Source organism: Dermacentor albipictus, chromosome 3, assembly GCF_038994185.2.
Source record: "Dermacentor albipictus isolate Rhodes 1998 colony chromosome 3, USDA_Dalb.pri_finalv2, whole genome shotgun sequence".
NCBI classification, from domain to species: Eukaryota; Metazoa; Arthropoda; class Arachnida; order Ixodida; family Ixodidae; genus Dermacentor; species Dermacentor albipictus.
In genome coordinates, this window is record NC_091823.1 from 100,168,179 (window position 1) to 100,188,637 (window position 20,459).

Sequence of the window (20,459 nt, forward strand, 5' to 3'; positions counted from 1 at the left end):
ACTTGGAACGAGTTCTCGGCATGACGCCAGTTTCGAGATATGAATTCCCGAACTTTGCTGAGAAATGCATTGGCGTTCCAGTTATTTTTGTGCTTCAATGCAAGAAGTGACGTTTTGTTAAGAGAGTAACTGGAACGCCGATGCATTTCTCAGCAAAGTTCGGGAATTCATATCTCGAAACTGGCGTCATGCCGAGAACTCGTTCCAAGTGGATATGCCTTGCGAACTCCATGGCTAGAATTCGGTCATTGCAATATGGGCCATAAGGTAGGTAGTCAAAAATATAAATCGTGAATTATTGTTAATTAGTCGATTGTGCATTTAAAAATTTTTGTGCGAGTAATGTCTGCTCTTCCGAGGATAGACCAGCTCGTGAACTAAAATTGCTCTATCTGCCACAGGCAACCTCTAAGAATTTTTGAAAGTGTTCACTGAAACACCCTGTTCGCTGAAACACCCTCCATTCCTCTGGATGTGCTGTCCGCACATCCAGAGGACTGGAGTAGGGTAGGAATATGGGCCTGTCGGTGCAGCGTAGTTCAAATTCTGAGTAACAGCGCCTGGTCCTCCAGAATTGGAACCAGAGGGCGGCCTGCCGCGAACGATGCTTATCGTCGGCGATCGCTTGCAGATTATGTTGATGCAGCAGTATTGTCGCTTCGTCAAGCGGAGCAAAGAGCTAGCGAGCTTGCGCCACTATCATCAACGACAAAACGCAGCTGCCGCCGCGAGGTTACCGTGGAAACAATTGTACGCTGCCTTCTGCGATAGCGTCTATGGCTGCGGCGTACGCCTCCGCCGTCAAGGTCGGAAACGCCGCGCGCGGAAGCAACGCCGCCACGCTGCGAACTTGGCAACAGCGTCAAGAGTTGTGTCGTTATGTTTACCGCCGCCGTCTCGTTTCGAGGCCGTTGGGCCGTTCGTGGCCTCGCCAGGGTAGTTCGCCGCGATCACGTTGTCGATGCGGGTTGCTTCGCCGCTTATCTGCACCTACGCCGGCCTTCGCTTCATTTCCTGCTCGGCCGTCGATACCGGTGCACGCCTGCTCCTCCTTTAAATATGAGCGATCCTCTCGTCCGTCCAGGCGCTCGTTCGGCACCGCTGGACCGCTCCATTGCGTTGTGGGCGACCAACGGGCGCGGTCATTTCGTCAAGGAGGACAACCTGGCGTCAGGCTGCGCCGACTATGTGGCCAACCACAGCGGTCCGCTTCACCCCGTGCTCGCGAAGTTGTGTCAGGTAAGTCGGTCTCGAGCGCAAAAATAAGCGAGTCGAAGCGCGTTTCCAGCATTACAGCGTGAACGTGGTGCGGTATTAGCAGGTTTTTATTTTTTTTTAAATTTCGTAGTGGGAATAGCTGCTGCGCGCACTGTAGCTACATCTACCTTGGGCTGCTGATACCTGAGCAGCGGCCAACGAAGGGGGCGTGGCGACGGCAGTAAATGCCAGCGCCGACCTGAAGAAGCGCGGTATCTAGCCACTGTAGTATCGAGGCACCATAGAAGTAAATGATAGGAAGAAAAAAATAGCAGAAAGGATAGTGTGGTAGGAAACAACTATATACACTTATTTACAGATGGCGGGTATGTTAACCTTTTATACCATAGGTCGCTAACAATGTCGCTTCACTGAGTGTTTGATGAGTGTTTGTTACCGCGACAAGGTGCCCCGCACCTTGTCGCTGTAAGACGTTCGGACAGTAGAGTATCCAGAGGGGAAGTCCTGTCACCCCCCCTCTCCCCCCTCAGCACACACGCACACGCACACACGCACGCACACACATGGCAATATACCTGCTAACGCAGAAAGCTGGGGCATTTAGTTGCTTGACAAGCGACAAGAGGGGGGGGGGGCGGAGGGGCAGACTCCACATAAGCTGAACTTAGAGGGGAAAAAAACAGTTCTATTTATCAATAGTTCCGGTTAAGCGAAGGACACAGAAGATCTTAAAAGAAACCTTTGCTTAAGAATCATCTATTGTTGCTGATATTATTCTGGCTCAAAGAAAAATAAAGATTTAATGATTCTGTTTCGATTTTGCAGCCTAATTTTAACCACGCGTGTACGAAAGGCCGCGTTGAAGTTATGCGCAGCCGTCGTGTTCGGAATTTCGCTGCAGAGTCTCGATTTCACTTTTCCCCTCGCCGTTTGTCCGGATATTGTCGCGCACACTGGATCGCGACGACTGCATACTCGTACATAGCCATAGGCTCATCGACACGATATTCTTGTGTTTCTCAATGACAATTTGCTGTCGCTTGGACCAAATTAATCACTTCCACGACATCTTTCATCACGAGAATAAGAACGTTTGGTGTGATACAGCTATTTCTTTGTTCCTATAGCGACGCTCAACAGAAGGCGGACGCCATAAGACGCTGAGCATAGTGAAACGCCGCAAAGGACCGCTTTCACGACATTGAGGCAGTTGCCCATCTACCGCGATGGCATAGCTGCTATGACGTCATGTTGCAGGACATAAGGTCGCGGGTTCCTTTTCCCGGCCTCGACTGTCGAACTTCAAGGGGTCGGAGTGCGTAATCGATCGAGCATAATGTGCCCATTAAAGAATCCCTGGCGGCCAAATTTTATCCGCAGCCTTCCACTATATACGGCGTCACATATGTTGCTTTCGAACGTTAACCTGTACATAGTATAATCACTAATATCTTTTTTTCACTTTTGACGTTGCAGAAATGCGTCTGATTGGATAGATTATATACGTCTCAGCCAATATATTTCCCGCACCGTCGTCTGAAGCGGTGCTGTTGTATGGGCATTGCCGGTATATTACGGCCGTTGCAGTTTCGGCACAGGTTCCGTTTAGCCGAACTTCAGAGAAACAGGGGTTTCGTGTCATCGATGAGTGTATATAATAATGCACATGTGCCTTATATGGGTGGCCTACTTAAAGTTGGTGTCCACGTTCTGTTTACCCCGCAGTTCCTTTTTAAGTGCTCGTCGTTTAACAGGAATTCGCTGGAGTATATCCCGAAGAACTGGCTGCCATGGGACGCAAAGCAGATGAGATGAGCGCTGGAATTCTCGTTTGTCTGTCCATTAATGGACAGACAAACGAGAATTGCGCTTGGTTAATTAAATTCTGGGGTTTTACGCACACGTAAAACATATATGGCACGTATATGGCACGTATACGTGCCAAAACCACAATATGATTACGAGGCACGCGCCGTAGTGAGGGACTTCGCGGGATTAATTTGGGTCACCTGGGGTTCTTCAACCTGTAAGCAATGCGCGGTACACGATCGTGTCTGTATTCCCCTCGTCCCTCCCCTTAGCTAAATGCGGCCACCTCGTGCTTAGCAGTGTGACACTGATAGTCGCTAAGCAACCACGGCGGATCCGTTGCACTGGTAAAATTTCACATGGGGAAGATATAACCGGGGAATTTGGTGTGTAGCTAGAAAAAAAACTAATAAGAAAATCGAATTAACTATCAAACACATGTCGTATATATACCACGATAAATGGGAGCTATAGGCGTGCCTTTTATTGACCCAAACTGTTTTTCTAGACCGTTAATAGGAATATAGACCGGCACTCTTTTGGTGGTCAGATGCAGCGTCCTCACTTCCGTTCGGCTTCCCGCAGCAGTATTTCGACTGCCGCAAGCACCGGAAATAAAGAGGCCTTGACACAACGGAAAGATATTTAATAAACAAACTTCAAAACAAGATACACTCGGAAGGTATATTCAAGCAACCACTCAAGCACGAAAGTGAACGCACAGCCATCCTTCACCTCAGCACGACACATATCTCGCACACACGTGCTTGCTGCGCTGGCCCAGCAAAATCTCCCCGCGCAGCTAAAGAAAAAAAAACACCAAACGAAAGCAAACAAAGAACTTGCGTGTTTTGCGGAATGTTGTGTCAAACGCGCCGTACAGGCTCTCCTTCGCACACGTAGTCGGTTTGGGTTTTTCTATAGCATATTTAATTGGCCTATTCGAAGGAGCAGTCGCCGAATCAAATTCTGGGGTTTTACAAGCCCAATTGCATTTGCATTTATTGCATTTGTCTCACAATCATTCCTGCCGCGAATCTCACGTGACTGGAACCATCTTCCCGCTGAAGTTGTAGGCCTTAATAATTATGAACAGTTGCGTGAAGCCTTAGCTAATCTTTAATATACAAGTGCCATTTAAACACTCATGTAACCAACTGTATTTGTCTTCTTCATTCTTTTGTATTTACCAATCCCCCTCTGTAATGCCCTTGACCTTGAGGGTAAAGTGAAATGAAAAATAAAAAAGCATATGATATGATTAGGAGGTACGCTGTGGTGCGGGAATCCGTAATAATTTTGACCAACTGGGGTTCTTTAACGTGCTACCGATGCACGGTACACTGGTGTTTTTGCATTTCGCCCCCGTCGAGATGGCGTCACCGTGGCCGGGATTTGATATCGGACTAGCAGCGCAACGCCATTACTCCACCACGGCAGAAGAAAGAGCTGTCGTTAAGGTCATGAAAACCCCTTCATCGCCGCTACATCACGCTGCAGAGATTTTCCAACTTGTCCCAGCTTGGCGAACATGTGTTGCTATTCTGGATATTTTCAAATTCCGCCACGTTGTCATATTCTGTAACGGCGGCATTCGGAGCCAATCAGAGACGCCGTAGCATCCCTCTGGGCCCAACCAGAGCTGGAAAGATGGATAACTTGACAATATGGCGGGATTTGGCAGGCGCCCAGAATAGTGTCCTCGATCTCTCTCAGCAATACCACAAACAGCTATAGGGATCGCATACTGACGACGCAAGCAAAAGCCATTGATTGGGAGGTCATCTGTGGCAGCGTGCAGTAAACACAGATGGCAATTGTGCGAGGCAGAGGTGCATCTGCACATGCAGTACGCATAATGGGAATGCCACAGAAGCACGCCAGATGTGGCATGGGCCGATCTATTCTTTGTTCGCGTTAAGTGCTATATAAGCTCCAGCTGGGGGGTAGGGGGGGGGCGCAAGATTTATAGCTTCATCTCAGGAGCTCCTATTCATTTACATGGGTACGGAGAAATAATTTTTCTCAACTACATCAGCTTTGATGCGGTTTGTGCACTGTATCAAATTGGCATATTATTTGGCCCCTGAAGTTTTCAAAATATTCTTGAATATCGCGAAAAACTTTCTGATGAAACTCAGGTTCCATACAATTTTTACAATAGCACTGTAAATCAAACACCGTACATTACAGCACCCGCATGTCTCGCCGCACTGCACGTCCGTCTCGGATTGCCCGGCCTCTTTCTCGAACTACGACTTTTTGAGGTTCCTTTCTTCCCCTCACTGTTGTCGACTGGAACGCCCTCCCCGCCGATCTAGTCGCCATTACGTGCCCATTGTTATACACAAATGCTGTAACCGCTTATATTATAAGGCACTGACTTGTATATATTTGTTGAATATTTTAACCCACCCCGGGAGTCTTCAAGGTGAATAGAGTGAAAGTAAAAGTATCAAGTTTATAAATGTAATAAAATAAACGATGTGACAAATATGAAAACTACACTCATTGAGAGAAGCATTCCGGGCAAGTTGGTAATCCATTATTCAAATGATATTGCGCAACAAAAAACGACACGGGCGTAAGAGAAGACGACACACCAAGCGCTTGGTGTTTCGTCTTCTCTTACATCCGTGTCGTTTTTTGTTGCGCAATATCATTTGAGTAACACTTGTTGAGCCAACTAAAGCGGACAGAAATGAAGTTATTATACAGCACTCTGAAACAAACCACATCAACAAGCGGAGGATTTCGTAAAATCTCTGTGGGCTTTACTTAAACGCCGGCCGTACTCGTGTTTTTTGTAAGAGGGTGTGTTCGGATAAGTAGAGTAAGGGATGCTCCGGCTATTTTCAATTTTCAGCGCTATATGTATATAAGATGGGAAAATGTATCTGCAGAAAGGAATCAGTCTTCGTCTTGCGAAACTTAGCGCGGATATCTTCAAAAATATTTTTATTTGACTAAAGGTGTGAAAGGGCGTTTTATCGACTTGCAGATTAAGGCATTGTGCAACAACAGATTTCTTTCGGTAAACCTAAAACACTATAGTACTAGTGGCCGACGGGAAGTTACGTTTATGTCACCCAGAGTATGTTTTTGAAAAATTTGTGTTTTTGAGCAGCTGCCTCTGTTTGACCCCGAAATCAGTTTCTTGGGCCAATTTAGGAAGGCGATGAAGCTGAAAAATGCTTCTGACAAATCTTACTCTCAAACTTACTCAAGCTTACTCCCAAAATAAGAATAGAAGTATGCAAATACACGGCGTACTTATTTCGCTCTAAAACCGAAAAAATGCAAACATTGCAAGAATAGCGAAAATTGGAACACTTTAGGGACTTTTTTTTTAAATGATCATGTCCGATTCCTATAAGAGTTTTATAAAATACGCAACCAGGACTGTTCAATCTAGTGCTGCAAAACCATTTGCATTATTATATTTTAGATGAGAAAACAAAGCCTATATTAAGACGCGTGCATGGTCATCCCAGCGATGTGTCTCGTTCTAACAATAAAATAAAGATCCTGCTCATATTGAATTCTGAACTCACTCCTTTTTGCTGTAGTAAAGAAGAGTGACTCAGACTTTGCCTTTAACGCCTCTCTTTAGCCATGAAATGAGTAGAGCTTCAGTTTTCAGGGATCCTGCATCCGTGTTCCTACTACGGTACGTTGAGGTAGCAAGCACGCGAGAGCGCACACAGCAGTTTTTTAAGCCTAGTCGGGGGAACCTGTTCCTGGCATTCATCTCTGCTTACACCTACTAATTGAAATGTTCCCCTTGTACACAGACGATACAGCAGCCTAGTGGGAAAGCGCGATGGTGCCACTGCACTGGATGAGCTAGCTGATGAGGACAATCGTAAAGCGGGTCCCGAAAAATTGTTTGTTTTCACTTAAATTTTTATAGTAGGCGTTAGAATACTTTCGCACGGCGGAACTGCGACTACTTTTCTAAGACACAATTTTTCACTCACAAAGAATCTTAACTACAACAAGGTGCAAGAAATCTTGTTATCGATTAACAAAACGTTGCAAACTTTGAAATCGCGTGGTATAAAAGAGTTTACTAGAGGTTAACCCTTTTAATCTACATCTATACCACTTGGCACGTGGAATCAAAAGTGAAGTTAACCGACGATACGAGAAAAAGAGGCTTCTTTGGACGTTTCTTATGGCCCCTTGGATTAATTAAGGGTTCAGCTTCAATTTTTTCTTTCTATGTTGTTCGTTAAGTGCTACACAATTCGCAAAATACTCTGTTCACCAATTTCTTGCTTTTGCATGAAACTGTATGGTAAATTAGAAAAAGAGGGCGTGAAAAGTAAGGCTGGCGCCTATTTTTTCTTTTAATAAGAGAACCTTACAACCTCTGTTAAATTACTTGAGAACCATCTCTCGATAACCTTTCTGCAAAATATGTGTTGCTACACTATATTAATAATGACACTATTCGACGTAGACTAGGATTTTTGATCCGCTTAGCTGTCCAACGGCGTAGGTAATTATCATGGTTAACGGAGTACTTATCCTGATTTTATTTATAAAGCAACGAACTTCAGGGTGGCTGGACTATAGGTTCCAATAATGAACAGGTATCCCGAGCGTTATTGTAATACCAGGTTATTTAGAAGCTATCACGAGGCTACTAAAGGTTGAATAATTGATAATTCCCAACGTGGCTTGAAAGGGAGAGTGTGAGGAAGTGATATCAAAGTGCAAGAACGGCAGCTGCAGGTTTGGGATTTCTGAAAGATTTTATTCGCGTTACTCACAACCAGTAGTAATGAGTTGGGCAAGCAAGTTTTGCAAACTGCAAGTTCACAGCTTCTTCAGTTCCGTGTTTGCGCAATGCGCTACCTGCAACGAATTTCCTCGGTCAGATTTTTCGTCTTTCCACATGCGGGTTGTCTGAATTCCTTGTACCTACCCGACACCTTTCCATTCTTTTTTTTTTCTTTTTTCTAAAATCTGGCCCTTTATTCTTCTTTATGTGCAGTAATGAAAAACGTTTTTAAGTTTACCAGCGACAATGTTCACAAAATCACTTGCGCATTGAATGACTTCGGTGGCTGCACCAAAGCCTACTCAGGACCACCGAAGGCTATTCAGGACTACCGAAGGCTATTCAGGACTACCGAAGGCTATTCAGGACTATCGAAGGATATTCAGGACCACCAGAGGCTATGTTCCTGAATATTGCAGTCCTGTCCAAAGAAGCTGTAGTGTGAGACGCGTTCCATTCAAGCACGTAAAATACCTGAGTTGCATCTTTCTTTCTTAAACTACCATCTCCCAATTTCCGTCTTGTCCTTAAAAAAGGTCATTCGCTGTTTTTGTCCGCACCGTGCTCAGAATAAATTAAATTCAATTTAATTCCGCGTGATGTGTGGTATAGCTGTGGAGTAAATAGGTTAACGTGTAGAAAACTGTTTTATATACCACACGCTTCTAATGTGTGCATGGTTTTGCGACTCGATAACAATATTTTTTGCACCTTGTTCCAGTTACGATTTCTCGTGCGTGAAAAAAATAATGGGTGTTGAAAAAGAAGTCGCAGTTACTGGGTGCGGAAGAATTTTTATGCTTAATATAAAAAAAATGACGTGAAAACGAAAAATGCATTCAGCACCTGCTTTGCGACTGTCATCATCTGAACATACCCAGCTGGCTCATCCACTGCTGTTGCGTTCTGCTGCTGTTCCCAATAGGCTAGTGCTTCGTCTATATGTACACGGGAAGTATTTCAGTGAGCATATGTAAGTACAGATCAATGCCAGAAATAGGTTTTACTGAATAGTCTTAAAAAGCTTGCTGTATGTGCTCTCGCCGGCTTGCTATAATGTATATATATATATATATATATATATTTATTTATTTCAATACCCTAAAGGCCCAATGCGGGCATTACATAGGGGGGGATTCATCAAAGAAAACTTATAAATATACAACACAGGTTATAAATGGCTGAATACAGAAATAAACGAGTGAAGAAGCCAGGTACAAGTTATTAAGAAAGAAACAATGGCTAGGAACAGGAACTGGAAAATTGCACATGTAGCAAATTCAAAAAAAAAGAAAAAGAACAAAAAGCACCTTCAGAAGTTCTAAAACATGGCATCCAACATTTCACGCAACAATACGGCCGGCACGCACAAAAAAGAAAAAGAAAAAAAAACGAAAAAAAAGAAAGGAAAAAAAAAACAATGACGCACATCATTTTACGTTGGAATTTTCTAAGTATGACCAAAGAGCTGTCTGAAATTATGATGTTTCAGCGATATATATATATGTACACGTATATATATATATGCACACGTATATATATATACGTGTGCAGGAGCGTTGAACACTCAAGCTCAGCTCATTTCATGGCTCAAAAGAAGCAAAAAAGACACAATTTGAGTCAGCCGCCTTCACTACAATAAAAGGAATGAGTTCAGAATTGAATACGAGCGTAATTTTTATTTCATTATTAGGACGAGATACATCGTTGGGGTGACCATAAATGGGTCTTAAAATAAGCTCGTCTCTCACTTAAAATAATATTATGCAGCGTGTCTTTGCAGTATTAGATCTGTCAGTCTTGGGTGAGTATTCTATGAAATTTTCGTAAAAATGGGCGATGATTGTATTTTTAATATATGCCCATTTTCGCAATATTTTGCTATTTTGGCATAGCTGGGATTTTATAGCGCAATATATGCGTGGTGTAATGGCATACTTCCTTTTCTTTCAGTTTGCGAGAAATCTTTTGAAGTTTTGTCAGAAATATTTTTCTGCTTCAACGTCTCAGCTAAAATGACCCGAAAGGCCTTGGCTTTGTGGTAAGTCAGACGCAGTTGCTCAAAAACCAAAGTTGGGCAATTTTTTCAATACCATAATCTGAGGGGGGGGGGGGGGGGGGGCATAAATTTAACTTCCCGTGGGCAAATAGTACCAGTGGTCTAGATTTATACAAAATATTTTGGCTAGGTAGAATACGCTGATTTTAGAGCGATAGACCTTAGAATTTGTAAAATCTGCAAGTTGTTAAAACGCGGTTTTCCAGCTTTAGTGAAATATGACTTTTTTTTTTTTTCAAGAAATCCATGCCGAGTTTTGCAAAACGCAGGTTGGCAATGACATTTTCCCACTTCGTATAAAAATTAAGCTGAAAACTAAAAATACTCTGAACTCCCCTTAGTCTGTCTTTATTTGAACACACCCACGAGAGTAGATTTTTGCTCTTATCTTTTTGAGTAAGAGTGCACATTTGCCGCTTGTGATTGAGAAAACGTGTACCATGCGCAGGTACAGGACTCGATAAGTAGCAGGAAGCGAAGTCAATGTTTTCTAATAAGTACATAACGAAAGAGATGTGTGGCTCGTTTTGTACAAAAGATAAAGTGACGCAGAATTGCTGTTCCCCCACCCTTCTTTTAATTCTTACCCCCTATCGTTTCCCTATGTGTTCGTCATCAAAGGAGACCCAGAAGCAGCACTTTCGTGTAATGATGAGCGACACAGCGGAGCTTCAACTCTTCAACATCTTCCTCAAGGCCAGTGGAGCCAGAAATTACCTGGAAATCGGTGAGTTGATAATAATAATAATAATAATAATAATAATAATAATAATAATAATAATAATAATAATAATAATAATAATAATAATAATAATAATAATATAACCCCCAAGGTAACTTTCCTATGGAAATCAGGAGCGAGTCTACTTTTACTAGTGCAAACGTTAATAATTCCCAATGCTCGCTATAAAAGCGCGTAAACCAGCCAAACGGAAATAAAATGAGGTGTATCTGACAAGTAGGCCTGTGATATATACACCTCTGCTTTGCCTGGCAAACCAGGAACCACACCAAATTGACTCGCGCCGGAAGGAGGCGCAGGAAGGACACAGACAAGAACAAGTAAACAAGCGAAAGCGTAAAATGAAGGTTTCTATTAGTGTTTTTCTGGTGAGTTCTGGATGAATTTTAATGGAAGGATATATTCGCGGAACAACCATAGTTCTTTTGGGTCACTCGTTCACTGCTCTACCAATTGCCGAAACCGACTCGTATTGTTATTTGGGCAGTTGCGTAACGATGCGTGGCCGCCAGTCCCGTACAACCGCGTAGAGCGCAGGACGCTGCGGTTCTAGACGCACTGCACCAAATGCGGAAGCTTAGAAAAAGACCCAAATAAGCACATCACATAAGTGGCTACATCAGGCCGCTCGACCGATGAGTGTAGGAGTGTCATTCAAAACACTAGGAATTGTTCTCCACTGCCGGTGCTGCTTCCGCTCCACTGCTTCCGTTTTAAATAAAAATATGTTGATTATTAAACATTTTCATAAACAACGGTTAAATTTGTTAATTTTCGCTTCTCCTTCCTGTTTGGCTGTTGCCTTGGCTCTCTCCCTTTGAAGAGTGCTTAATTTCTCAACTCCTTGCGACTCTTGTTTCCAGTTGGCAATTTTGCACGAAAAGTGCTGTACAATTAGGAAAAAAACCAGACGAGGTGACGAGTGAGAGTCATAATGCTTGTGGGCTTAACGGTTATTGCAGGGTTTGATTGAAATTTTGAAATCTTTAGAGATGATTATGAAACGCAGCTCCTTGAAAAGCTATCAGTGGGGCCTTTCTAGCGGCAGCACCTTCAGATTCTGAAACAAACATCGATATAATGAGAAAGGCGAAAACATTCCGCTATCTTTTACCTGGGGGAATATCAATCTGTTTCACGCCTTCAGTTCAGTGTCCTTTCCCTTGACCCGATCAACGATCACTTCTATGTCCCTGCCATAATAATACTGTAACAGCAGCCCATGCACTGTTGGCCGCCAAATAGCTCTCAAGTCTCAAGATTGATTTGGCGGCGCTTTAGGAGTGGTGGCGTGGCCGGGGAGAAGATGGGGGGGTATGCCGCTGAATTTCGGGGTTCGGGGCGCCGCCTTGGGTACGTGCCTGAACGGTAGCATGCAATGACTGTACACATTTATTTTAAACGACAGTGGTAAGCTCAAGTCATGATTTGGAAATGCCATACCGAGTGGAACTAGCGGTAATTTTTCAACACGCACGAATAAAGCTATATGTAAAGCTTTATAAAGCATAAGTGCACGCAAGCTAACAATATGGATCGCGGCACTGGTTAAGGGACGTGTTTATGATACAAATGTGTATCTGAAGTGATACCATCTTGTTCATACGTCACTGTGTACTATACAGCTGTAGTGTTTCATTTATAACTTCTTTTATATAGGTGTATTCACCGGTGTAAGTGCACTAGCGGCTGCCCTGGCGCTTCCACCAGACGGCCGAGTCACCGGACTGGAGATCAACGCGGAAACCGTGAACGTCGGGAGGCCATTTTGGAAAGAGGTACAAATCTCTTCTATAGACTTCGCCATTTGATGCGCGTGATCGTTTCCTCTGTTTAATTCGCACATCTACTATTAACGAACGTACACAATGATCGCTCTGTCTGTTATGCCCGTTTGGTGCATCTCCTTGAGACATTTGCAGCGTGGTTTTTTACTCTAGGAACAATGTATATATGTACATTAACTGAATGCTTGTTCGTGGGGTGATGCATTAGTATACTTGTGCTTCAGCACCGAATGGTCTCTGCGATCGCAAATTACTGAAGCCATTCCTCAGTTAATCCCAAGTGTGAGCAACAACAGGAAATGGTGACGAAAGTTACTTCACCATAAAGACGGAAAGGTGTAGAAAAACGATTGCCAAGAATGGCCCTTGTTTGCGGAATTGCAATTTTTTTGGGAAATGGTTGAGCAGTGCCACATCGCGCAGCATAACTTCTCGTTCGTGAAATTTTCTCAAAGTTAATGGTAAGTGTCAGCCGTTGGTTCTTTTACTATTTTTTCTTTCACACGCACTTGGGCTGAGGCTCAAATATACTGCCCCTTAGTCCCAGCCACCCACGCCATGAATCTGTAGTAGTAGTCCTGCTCGTAGTGCGCAAAATTTTATCTCGGTATATGACTCGTTCTGTGAAGTGCATAGTTGCTACAGTACGAGCGATAAGAACATCGACGAGTAGATTACTTGCAATAAAAAGGGAAAAGAAAGCCTCAACGCCCATAAATACGTGGGGTTCGTTTTGCTATTTTACGGCGACCTTCTCATTACCTTGTGCGCTTTACTGCAGTGCATCCTGTGTTTTCGGAACAAATGCCACGTGTTTTCACGGCAACCGCGTTGTATTTTTTACTATTGGATTCCACAGTAATGACATGGCAGTGGAAATCTCTGTGTGCCCAGTTCCTAAATGCACAGTACCTGAACTACACGCACATAGCTCGTGCAATGGCAAACAATCTTATCGAAACTTTTTATTTGTAGGCTGGCGTCGACGGCAAGATTGACATCATTATTGGCGACGCAAAGAAGTCCCTAGGCAAGTTGGGATAGTCGATTCCCGGTGCCTTTTTCTTTCTTTCTTTCTTTCTTTCTTTCTTTCTTTCTTTCTTTCTTTCTTTCTTTCTTTCTTTCTTTCTTTCTTTCTTTCTTTCTTTCTTTCTTTCTTTCTTTCTTTCTTTCTTTCTTGCCCTGGTTGTGTGTTTATTTGTAGTGGCAGTGCTTATTGTTTCACGCCGCTCGCATTGCGTGTCAAGTTGTGAAGCAGCAATATAGTAAGAAGTGGGAAACGCTAAGCCAATGACAACGCTGACTGCTTGCCTTGGCTTAGCAACATAACAGAAAGGACTTGCATATTCTCCGTAGCATCACACCTGAATGTTCCCGTTTCAATAGAAGACCATGCTTGGCAGATAGAGAAAACGCAAAAATACAGCGACGAAGAAAGGCAGCCAAAACAGACAAGTCGCGACTTGAGCCTATTCCCGAACGCTCGTTATTATGGTGGAAAGCCCAGATTATGACTAAAGGTATTTGGTGGAAGTTAGTGCTCTCTGATCTTTCTTTCTTGGCTCAATTTATTTTAATACTTGTGCAGAGCAAACTTGAAATATAGAAGCAGATATAACGGTAAGCTAAAAACAATTAAAAAAAACACATGTTTCTTTTTTGTTTTTGTCTCATTAGATGCACGCTTAATTGTAGACCATTTTCTCGCAATAGTTACGTTCCTCCGTGGTCTCACTGAAAAAGATCTAGGGGAACTTGTAACCCAACCTAATGCCTGTAAAACTGAAATTTAAGGCACTGGTTTCATCTGTAACACAAAAGTACTCGGATCGTCTACTATATTTCTTGTTTTCTATAACGTTGACATTAGGTTCAAAAAATCAATAAGGGCTTAAAAGCATTTTCAACATGTTTCCATCTGCGATATACATAAGCTCTCACTTGGAGGGCGGGCTACGTTTCAAACACGCCGTTTCCTCTCTACAGTTACTATATTTTGGGGGGGTAAATGTATAGCAAATTGTCTTTCTTTGTTGTGTTTACACAATGTGGCCTACTAGTAGCTGCAGTATTGTAGAGATTGAAGAGCAAAGACGAAGGAAACGAAAGTTTGTCGAGAATCAATACACGAAAATCACAGTGCCCGGACGACTCGGTGACAAAATTGCTTCAATAAGTGCGCTGAAACTCCGTAACTGATGTGGACGATGGCTGCGGCGCTCTGGATCAATCTCTGCACTGGAAGAATCAATAATGTATTCTTTTTTTGGCATTATGTCACACGTTGTTTAGTCCCGGATGACTGCTTCAATGTTTCAAACGGACAAAGGCCAACCAAAGTACGTGAACCTTCTGACTCTCTAGTTTGCTGTGTATGACGCTCTGGGTCATTTCAGCAAGCGCAAGAGAGAGATACTTGATATGCTGAAATCGGCTCGAACATAACTTAGTATTTACGCAATGAAATACTTGTCTAACCGTCAACCGGCCGCTCCCCGTGAATGCCTTTACAGTACTTATGCTTTCAAATAAGTTAGAAAAAGAAATGTTGAAAAAAATTAGACGAACACAAAATTTAGGGGGAGACAAGTTGCGAATTCGGCGAATTTTAGCTCTCCTGATTATTATTATCTTTATTTTTTTTTGAGGAGGTGGATGGTGGAAGGGAGTAATGCAGCTGTTCCAAGTCCTTTTTGTAGATTTTTTCAGAACCCGTTGCTTCGCACTTCTTTGATACGCCAACAAGAGTAACTATCTTTATAATAAATATTTTTCTGTGATACCGGGCACATTTATTTTTTACATCGTTGTTGCTTATGCAATAAACTACGAAAAAGAAAATCGTACGATAACTTTAGATAACGCTTCATTTTAGCAAGGCATATAATTAAAAAATTCATTTTTCGTTATGTCATCATTACGCTCTCAGAATTTTCCAGATACATTTATATTTGGTTCATTGAACACACCAATGACTTTTCTATCTGATTGCGATAAATTACTTTGCTATTGCGAAGTAAATTTAGGTTATATGTACAGGCGCGACACCGAGATGTATTAACAATGGCTAAATAAAAAAAATGAGCATTTTTTATACGTTACTTAACACTTCAATTCCCCTAAAAACATGTGCCTTATAGGGTACATTTATAATCTGTATTTAGATATGAAAACCGTGCTTGGCAAACAAATGAAAGAAAACCGTACAGTGATGATGACTCTTCTGACTATTCTTCAAAAACAATTTTTTTTAATCTTCGCCCACAGTTTAAGCTTAATTTTATAATTTTAAATTGACTAACAAAGCATCAGAAAATTTACAACTGTAGCACCTCAGTGACACCTTAAAGCTTGTCTCCATCCTGCAGCAACTTGTCAGGGAGTCTTCGTGGAGTTCCTAATAAATAATTAAATAAATAAAACAATACACACGTGCTTACGTTTTCGTAGCGTCTGAGACAAAATCGCTGTGATTGAAAGCAATCTGGCTACGTGCTTTTTGTTGGCTATGGAAAACTGGACATTACAATTTGTTTGTTTATGAACTACTACAGCAACATATTCTATTACGATACTCGAATGCTTGCATATCGAGCCACTTGCCATGATGAACCGTTCTTTCCAGAGCCAGATGCAAAGGCATCTGATAGTAAGTCTGTGTACCAACGATTACCGCGGTTATTAAGTCCGATTAGCAAGATAGAGAGAGAAAGGGGAATAAATGGGAGAGTTAGGCAGGGATGTTAGCCAATTTCAATCCCGATTTGCTATACCGTATTCGGGAATAGCGGAGCAAGGAGGTAGACGGACAAGCGTATAGAACAGATAAAATAAAATATAATGCACCCGTAGACGCGAGAAAGCACGCAATTAATCATAGAGCCTGTCACACAGTTCGCATATAGCTTGGCTTGCATGTTTTGGGTGTCCCATGCAATTTTTCTTCTGCGTGGAAAACACGTTAACCAATTTATAAGGCTGCCGGTGCTTCACTTCCAAAAGGAGATTGAATGCACGTGTGATATCTCTTCTTTAGCGTAATTTGTAAACAGTTCACTTATGGTATTCACCAATGGCGACTGCTTGTCAATTCAGAACAAGAAAGCTGATTATAATAATCAAATCAGCTACATTTAACAGCGAAAAACCTTTCATGGCACACAGGGAACACACACAGACGTCTCGAGGCATGCGAGTGCGGCACATTTTCCCCGCGCAATATCCGAGTGCTCTTTGCAAATTATGTCAGGAAACTAGAGCGATGCTCTCGCACATGTTGTGGGAGTGTCGTGTTACATCAGCTACAATGGCAGCTAGCTTCGGAGGCTCTTGCGTCGAAGTGGGCCGCCGTTCTGCGCCGCTCCAACCTCAAGACGCAAGAGTGGGAGGTCCAGCAGGCCCGAGAGGCGGCGACGAAGCAAGGCCTCGAAGTCCCCTCATGGAAGACCTGAGCCCGGGTCGTCAAACTTTGCCGGATATAAAATAAAGTTGTTTCCATCCATCCATTCTCGTGCGTCCAGACGTGCGCCTTATAAATTAATAATGCAATACTGAAAATATTACAGAGGAAGCAGATATCAAAGCACGAGCGACAGCCACTGGTGATACCAACTCCACGAACAGTGCGTCCTAGCGCCAGACGCACGCACGCACGAGAGTGACGTATATAGTTAGTCAGGGTTCAGCTGTTTTAGTACACGGTCTAGCGGTTGAGTGCAACTGCCTTTTGCAGACACGTACAGCTTGCCATCGTCTCGTGTCCGCTTTCACCTCGCAGATGATCTGATCGCTCAAGGCAAAACAAACTTCTTCGACTTCATTTTCATCGACGCTGACAAGAACTGCATGGATGATTACTACGAAAGGAGTCTGCAGCTCGTCAGACGCAACGGCATCATCGCTGTCGACAATGTGAGTTGTGCGTAATTGGGGAAGTTAATTAACAGCGTCGTAAACAAGACCAAGGCGAGAGCAGACGAACTCTCGTTCTAGTCTAGTCAAGAGCGAGCGTATCTGTATGCCCTCGTCTTGGTCCTCTTTTTAGCGCTGTCACCTTCAATTTCTGAGATGCACTAACCCGCCCGATTCAACACGCTGCTCCTATATAGTCGCTTTCACGTGACCTGAGTGCAGGTGACATGGATGAATCACGCGACTGATTCCAAGAGTCTAGGTTTCATTACACTATACGATGGAGTTCTCAGCTCCTCTTCCATACAAACTTCGAAGGTTTGGATTGCCCTATAACTCCTGACATTGTGTTGCTCTGCCAAGCCGCCGCCTTCAAAAAGGTGCATTGAAGAACGTTTCTTGTAATAAAGGTCCCGCCCCTCCGTATACATAAAAGTCCATACATTATTTTCGTTCTTCTTCCATGTTCTATTAGAATGACTGTTTACTGAATCGTCTTGGATTTACTAGCTTTAATTTATTCATCAATATTATGGATTTGTAAATTTATTTGCTTAGCACACGTGTAAAATCTGCCCGACTTCTGGCCAGTCACCGTGAGTGGGTATGAGCCAAAGATTTTAAGATGATGATAATGATTGTCATCATCATCATCACCATTATAATCAGCAATGGTGCAGAAGGAATCACTTGCGTTAATGTGCGCGCACTCGCGGCGGCGGTACGTCTGCGCAGGTCCTGTGGCACGCGCGAGTGTTCGACCCAGCCATCGACGACCCCGAGACGGAGGCCATCCGGCGGCTGAACCGCAAGCTGGCGACCGACGAACGCGTCGAGATCAGCTTCCTCACCGTGGGCGACGGCGTCACGTTCGTCAAGAAATGAACGCAGCCACGGACAACGCCCAACGTCACTCTTAATACCACACTCACACGTGTATAGCACTCTCGATCACGATCTATAGCCTGACGTGGATCGAATTTCTCAGTTAGCCTCCTTTGCAGAAACCGAAGTAGGAAGTCAATTGCGATCGATAATTTGATTCCGATCAAGCACGATCACGATCGAAAGTACGCACGTCTGGGGTAAAATATCTATCCAAGCTCAAGGCCTCGCGCCGGTGATCGACCGGTGATCGACCTTGGACCAAGGACGGCCACTGTCTACGGTTGCATATGCACTGAATGACCAACTGCGCACAGAAACACTTTGTCACCGCTGCGATGTAGCGGCTACCATGACCTTTGTATAATACAACAAGAACAGAGGCGCCGTTTATCGTGCATACAGTGAACGGCGCCGCCACTATGAAAGAACGCGAAATATTACGTTCAGTATTAAAGAACATTCCGTTTGCTGCTTTTCTCTGTTGTTTTGTATCTTTCTTTTTTTTGTCGTACTATGCAGATGTAGCTCCTGTACTGCGGCAGAAAATGGATGCTCGCATGCCTCGAGTTGTTAATATGAAAGAAAATAGTAGCGCCTCTCATATCGGGCCTCCGCTTCTCCTCGTCGACCCACGTGCAAGGACAGAAAAAACGCACACACTAAATTAAGAACACAGCGAGGGCGTCATACAAAACACACTTGAGGCACAATTCATGCAACTAGTTGACCAAACCTCGCGTTCACTAAACGAGTTGTAGCACGACTGCACGCCGCACCACAAACAAGTTCAGTTCAGCCGCGTGTGGTTCACCTGGGCATGTTCTTCGCGCATCAAATGATTACTCAGTAAAATATGAGTCTATCTGATTGGCGAGACATCTCTGAAATTATTTTTTGATGCAATTGCGAATTTGTTAGTACGGCACGCTATCGCGCATTCGAAGCTGTTGACACTAATACCGCCAGCGACCCCCATTTTTAAAGCGAAACTTTACTAACCGCGTCGGGCCGAGTTTCGCCGTCGCCAGCAATTTGACCTTCATTTAACCGCAGCTGCGCCGTAGCCTTGGCAACGCATCACGTGTCTCGCCGCGCCGAACTCCGCCGCCGGCTCGGCGCGCTCTCCGCAGCTGGGTCGCCGCCTGACCGTGTGACTCGTCGCGCGCCTGACTGGAGGAGTGCCGCGCTCACCTAGTCAGTGCAAGGAGAGCGAGGCTGTGTCGTCTTCCCTGATCCCCGTATTCAGAAATATATCTTGAAGCTCATGATTGACTTGACATAAATGACGCCTGGTGCGAACGCGCCCAAGACGCTCATTGCGTTTCATTTGGTGCATTCACGACAGGCGTCATTTAAATCAAATCAAGCATGGGTTTCAAGTTAAGATGCATTTCTGAATTCGGGGGTGAGTGATCGTGGATTGTAGCGCGAAGTGACACGGACACAGACTAGAAGCAGACAGGGGTAAGTGTTGTGCAGGGGTGAGTATTGTGCGGGAGCTGCAGGCTTTGAGCCGTCGTTGCCAGACGGCGTCTGACCACCCCGTAAATATCGCCCGGCGAACTGCTTCACTGGAGAAGGTCCGTAATGCAACAGGCGTCGCACCGTCGCGCAAGCGTCCTTCCTTTCTCTAGACCACTATCATCATCATCATCAGCATCATCATCATCATCATCAATGTAGCGGCCGCGTTCACGCCCTGTCCGTTTGTGCTTCGACACTGCGCATGTTCGCGGCGTCCTTTTGCATGTCTAGCACCTGCGCTTTCCCTGTGGCACAACAGGCGTCGCACCGTCGAACGATGTTTCTACCCAAGCCTAATCACAGTCATGCCTAACCACTGACCTATGCACAGCCATCATGCCTGGCTTAACGATGATTTTATACATAAGTATAATAATTACAGCTAAATCGGAGGTTAACCAAGTGAAACCAAGACTTAACCAGACTAGACCACGCTTTCGCTTTGCACGTTCAGGGTGAGCTCAACCAAACCACAGCTAATTCTATTAGTGTGCCCTCCACGATGCAAAAATAGTGATCTTTTTAGCCCGAAAGTGTTTTATGCTGGATTCCAGCAAAAATCTGTCCCATGTATGCACGTCACGCGACCATCATCACGCAAGTCCTAGAGAGGGCCTATCCTAAAGCTTACAAAAGTAGGCATTGAATGGTTAGAAATTTTTGCTTTATTAAATAAACTGTGCTCTTGATGACGTATACTTGTTGCATTTAGGACACTTGGGTATAATTAGT

The 20,459-nt window shown here is 43.9% G+C and overlaps 1 protein-coding gene across 1 annotated transcript; it reads left to right on the top strand.

Annotated features, from left to right (window-relative positions):
* The first annotated feature begins 888 nt into the window (after window positions 1-888).
* On the top strand, window positions 889-18,680 carry LOC135901372 (O-methyltransferase MdmC-like). Its single transcript, XM_065431133.1, has 6 exons — window positions 889-1,239; window positions 10,497-10,602; window positions 12,277-12,395; window positions 13,380-13,434; window positions 17,182-17,315; window positions 18,051-18,680. Exons 1-6 carry the CDS (start codon window positions 1,060-1,062, stop codon window positions 18,198-18,200), a joined length of 744 nt encoding a protein of 247 aa, XP_065287205.1. The 5' UTR covers window positions 889-1,059; the 3' UTR covers window positions 18,201-18,680.
* The last annotated feature ends 1,779 nt before the right edge of the window (window positions 18,681-20,459 follow it).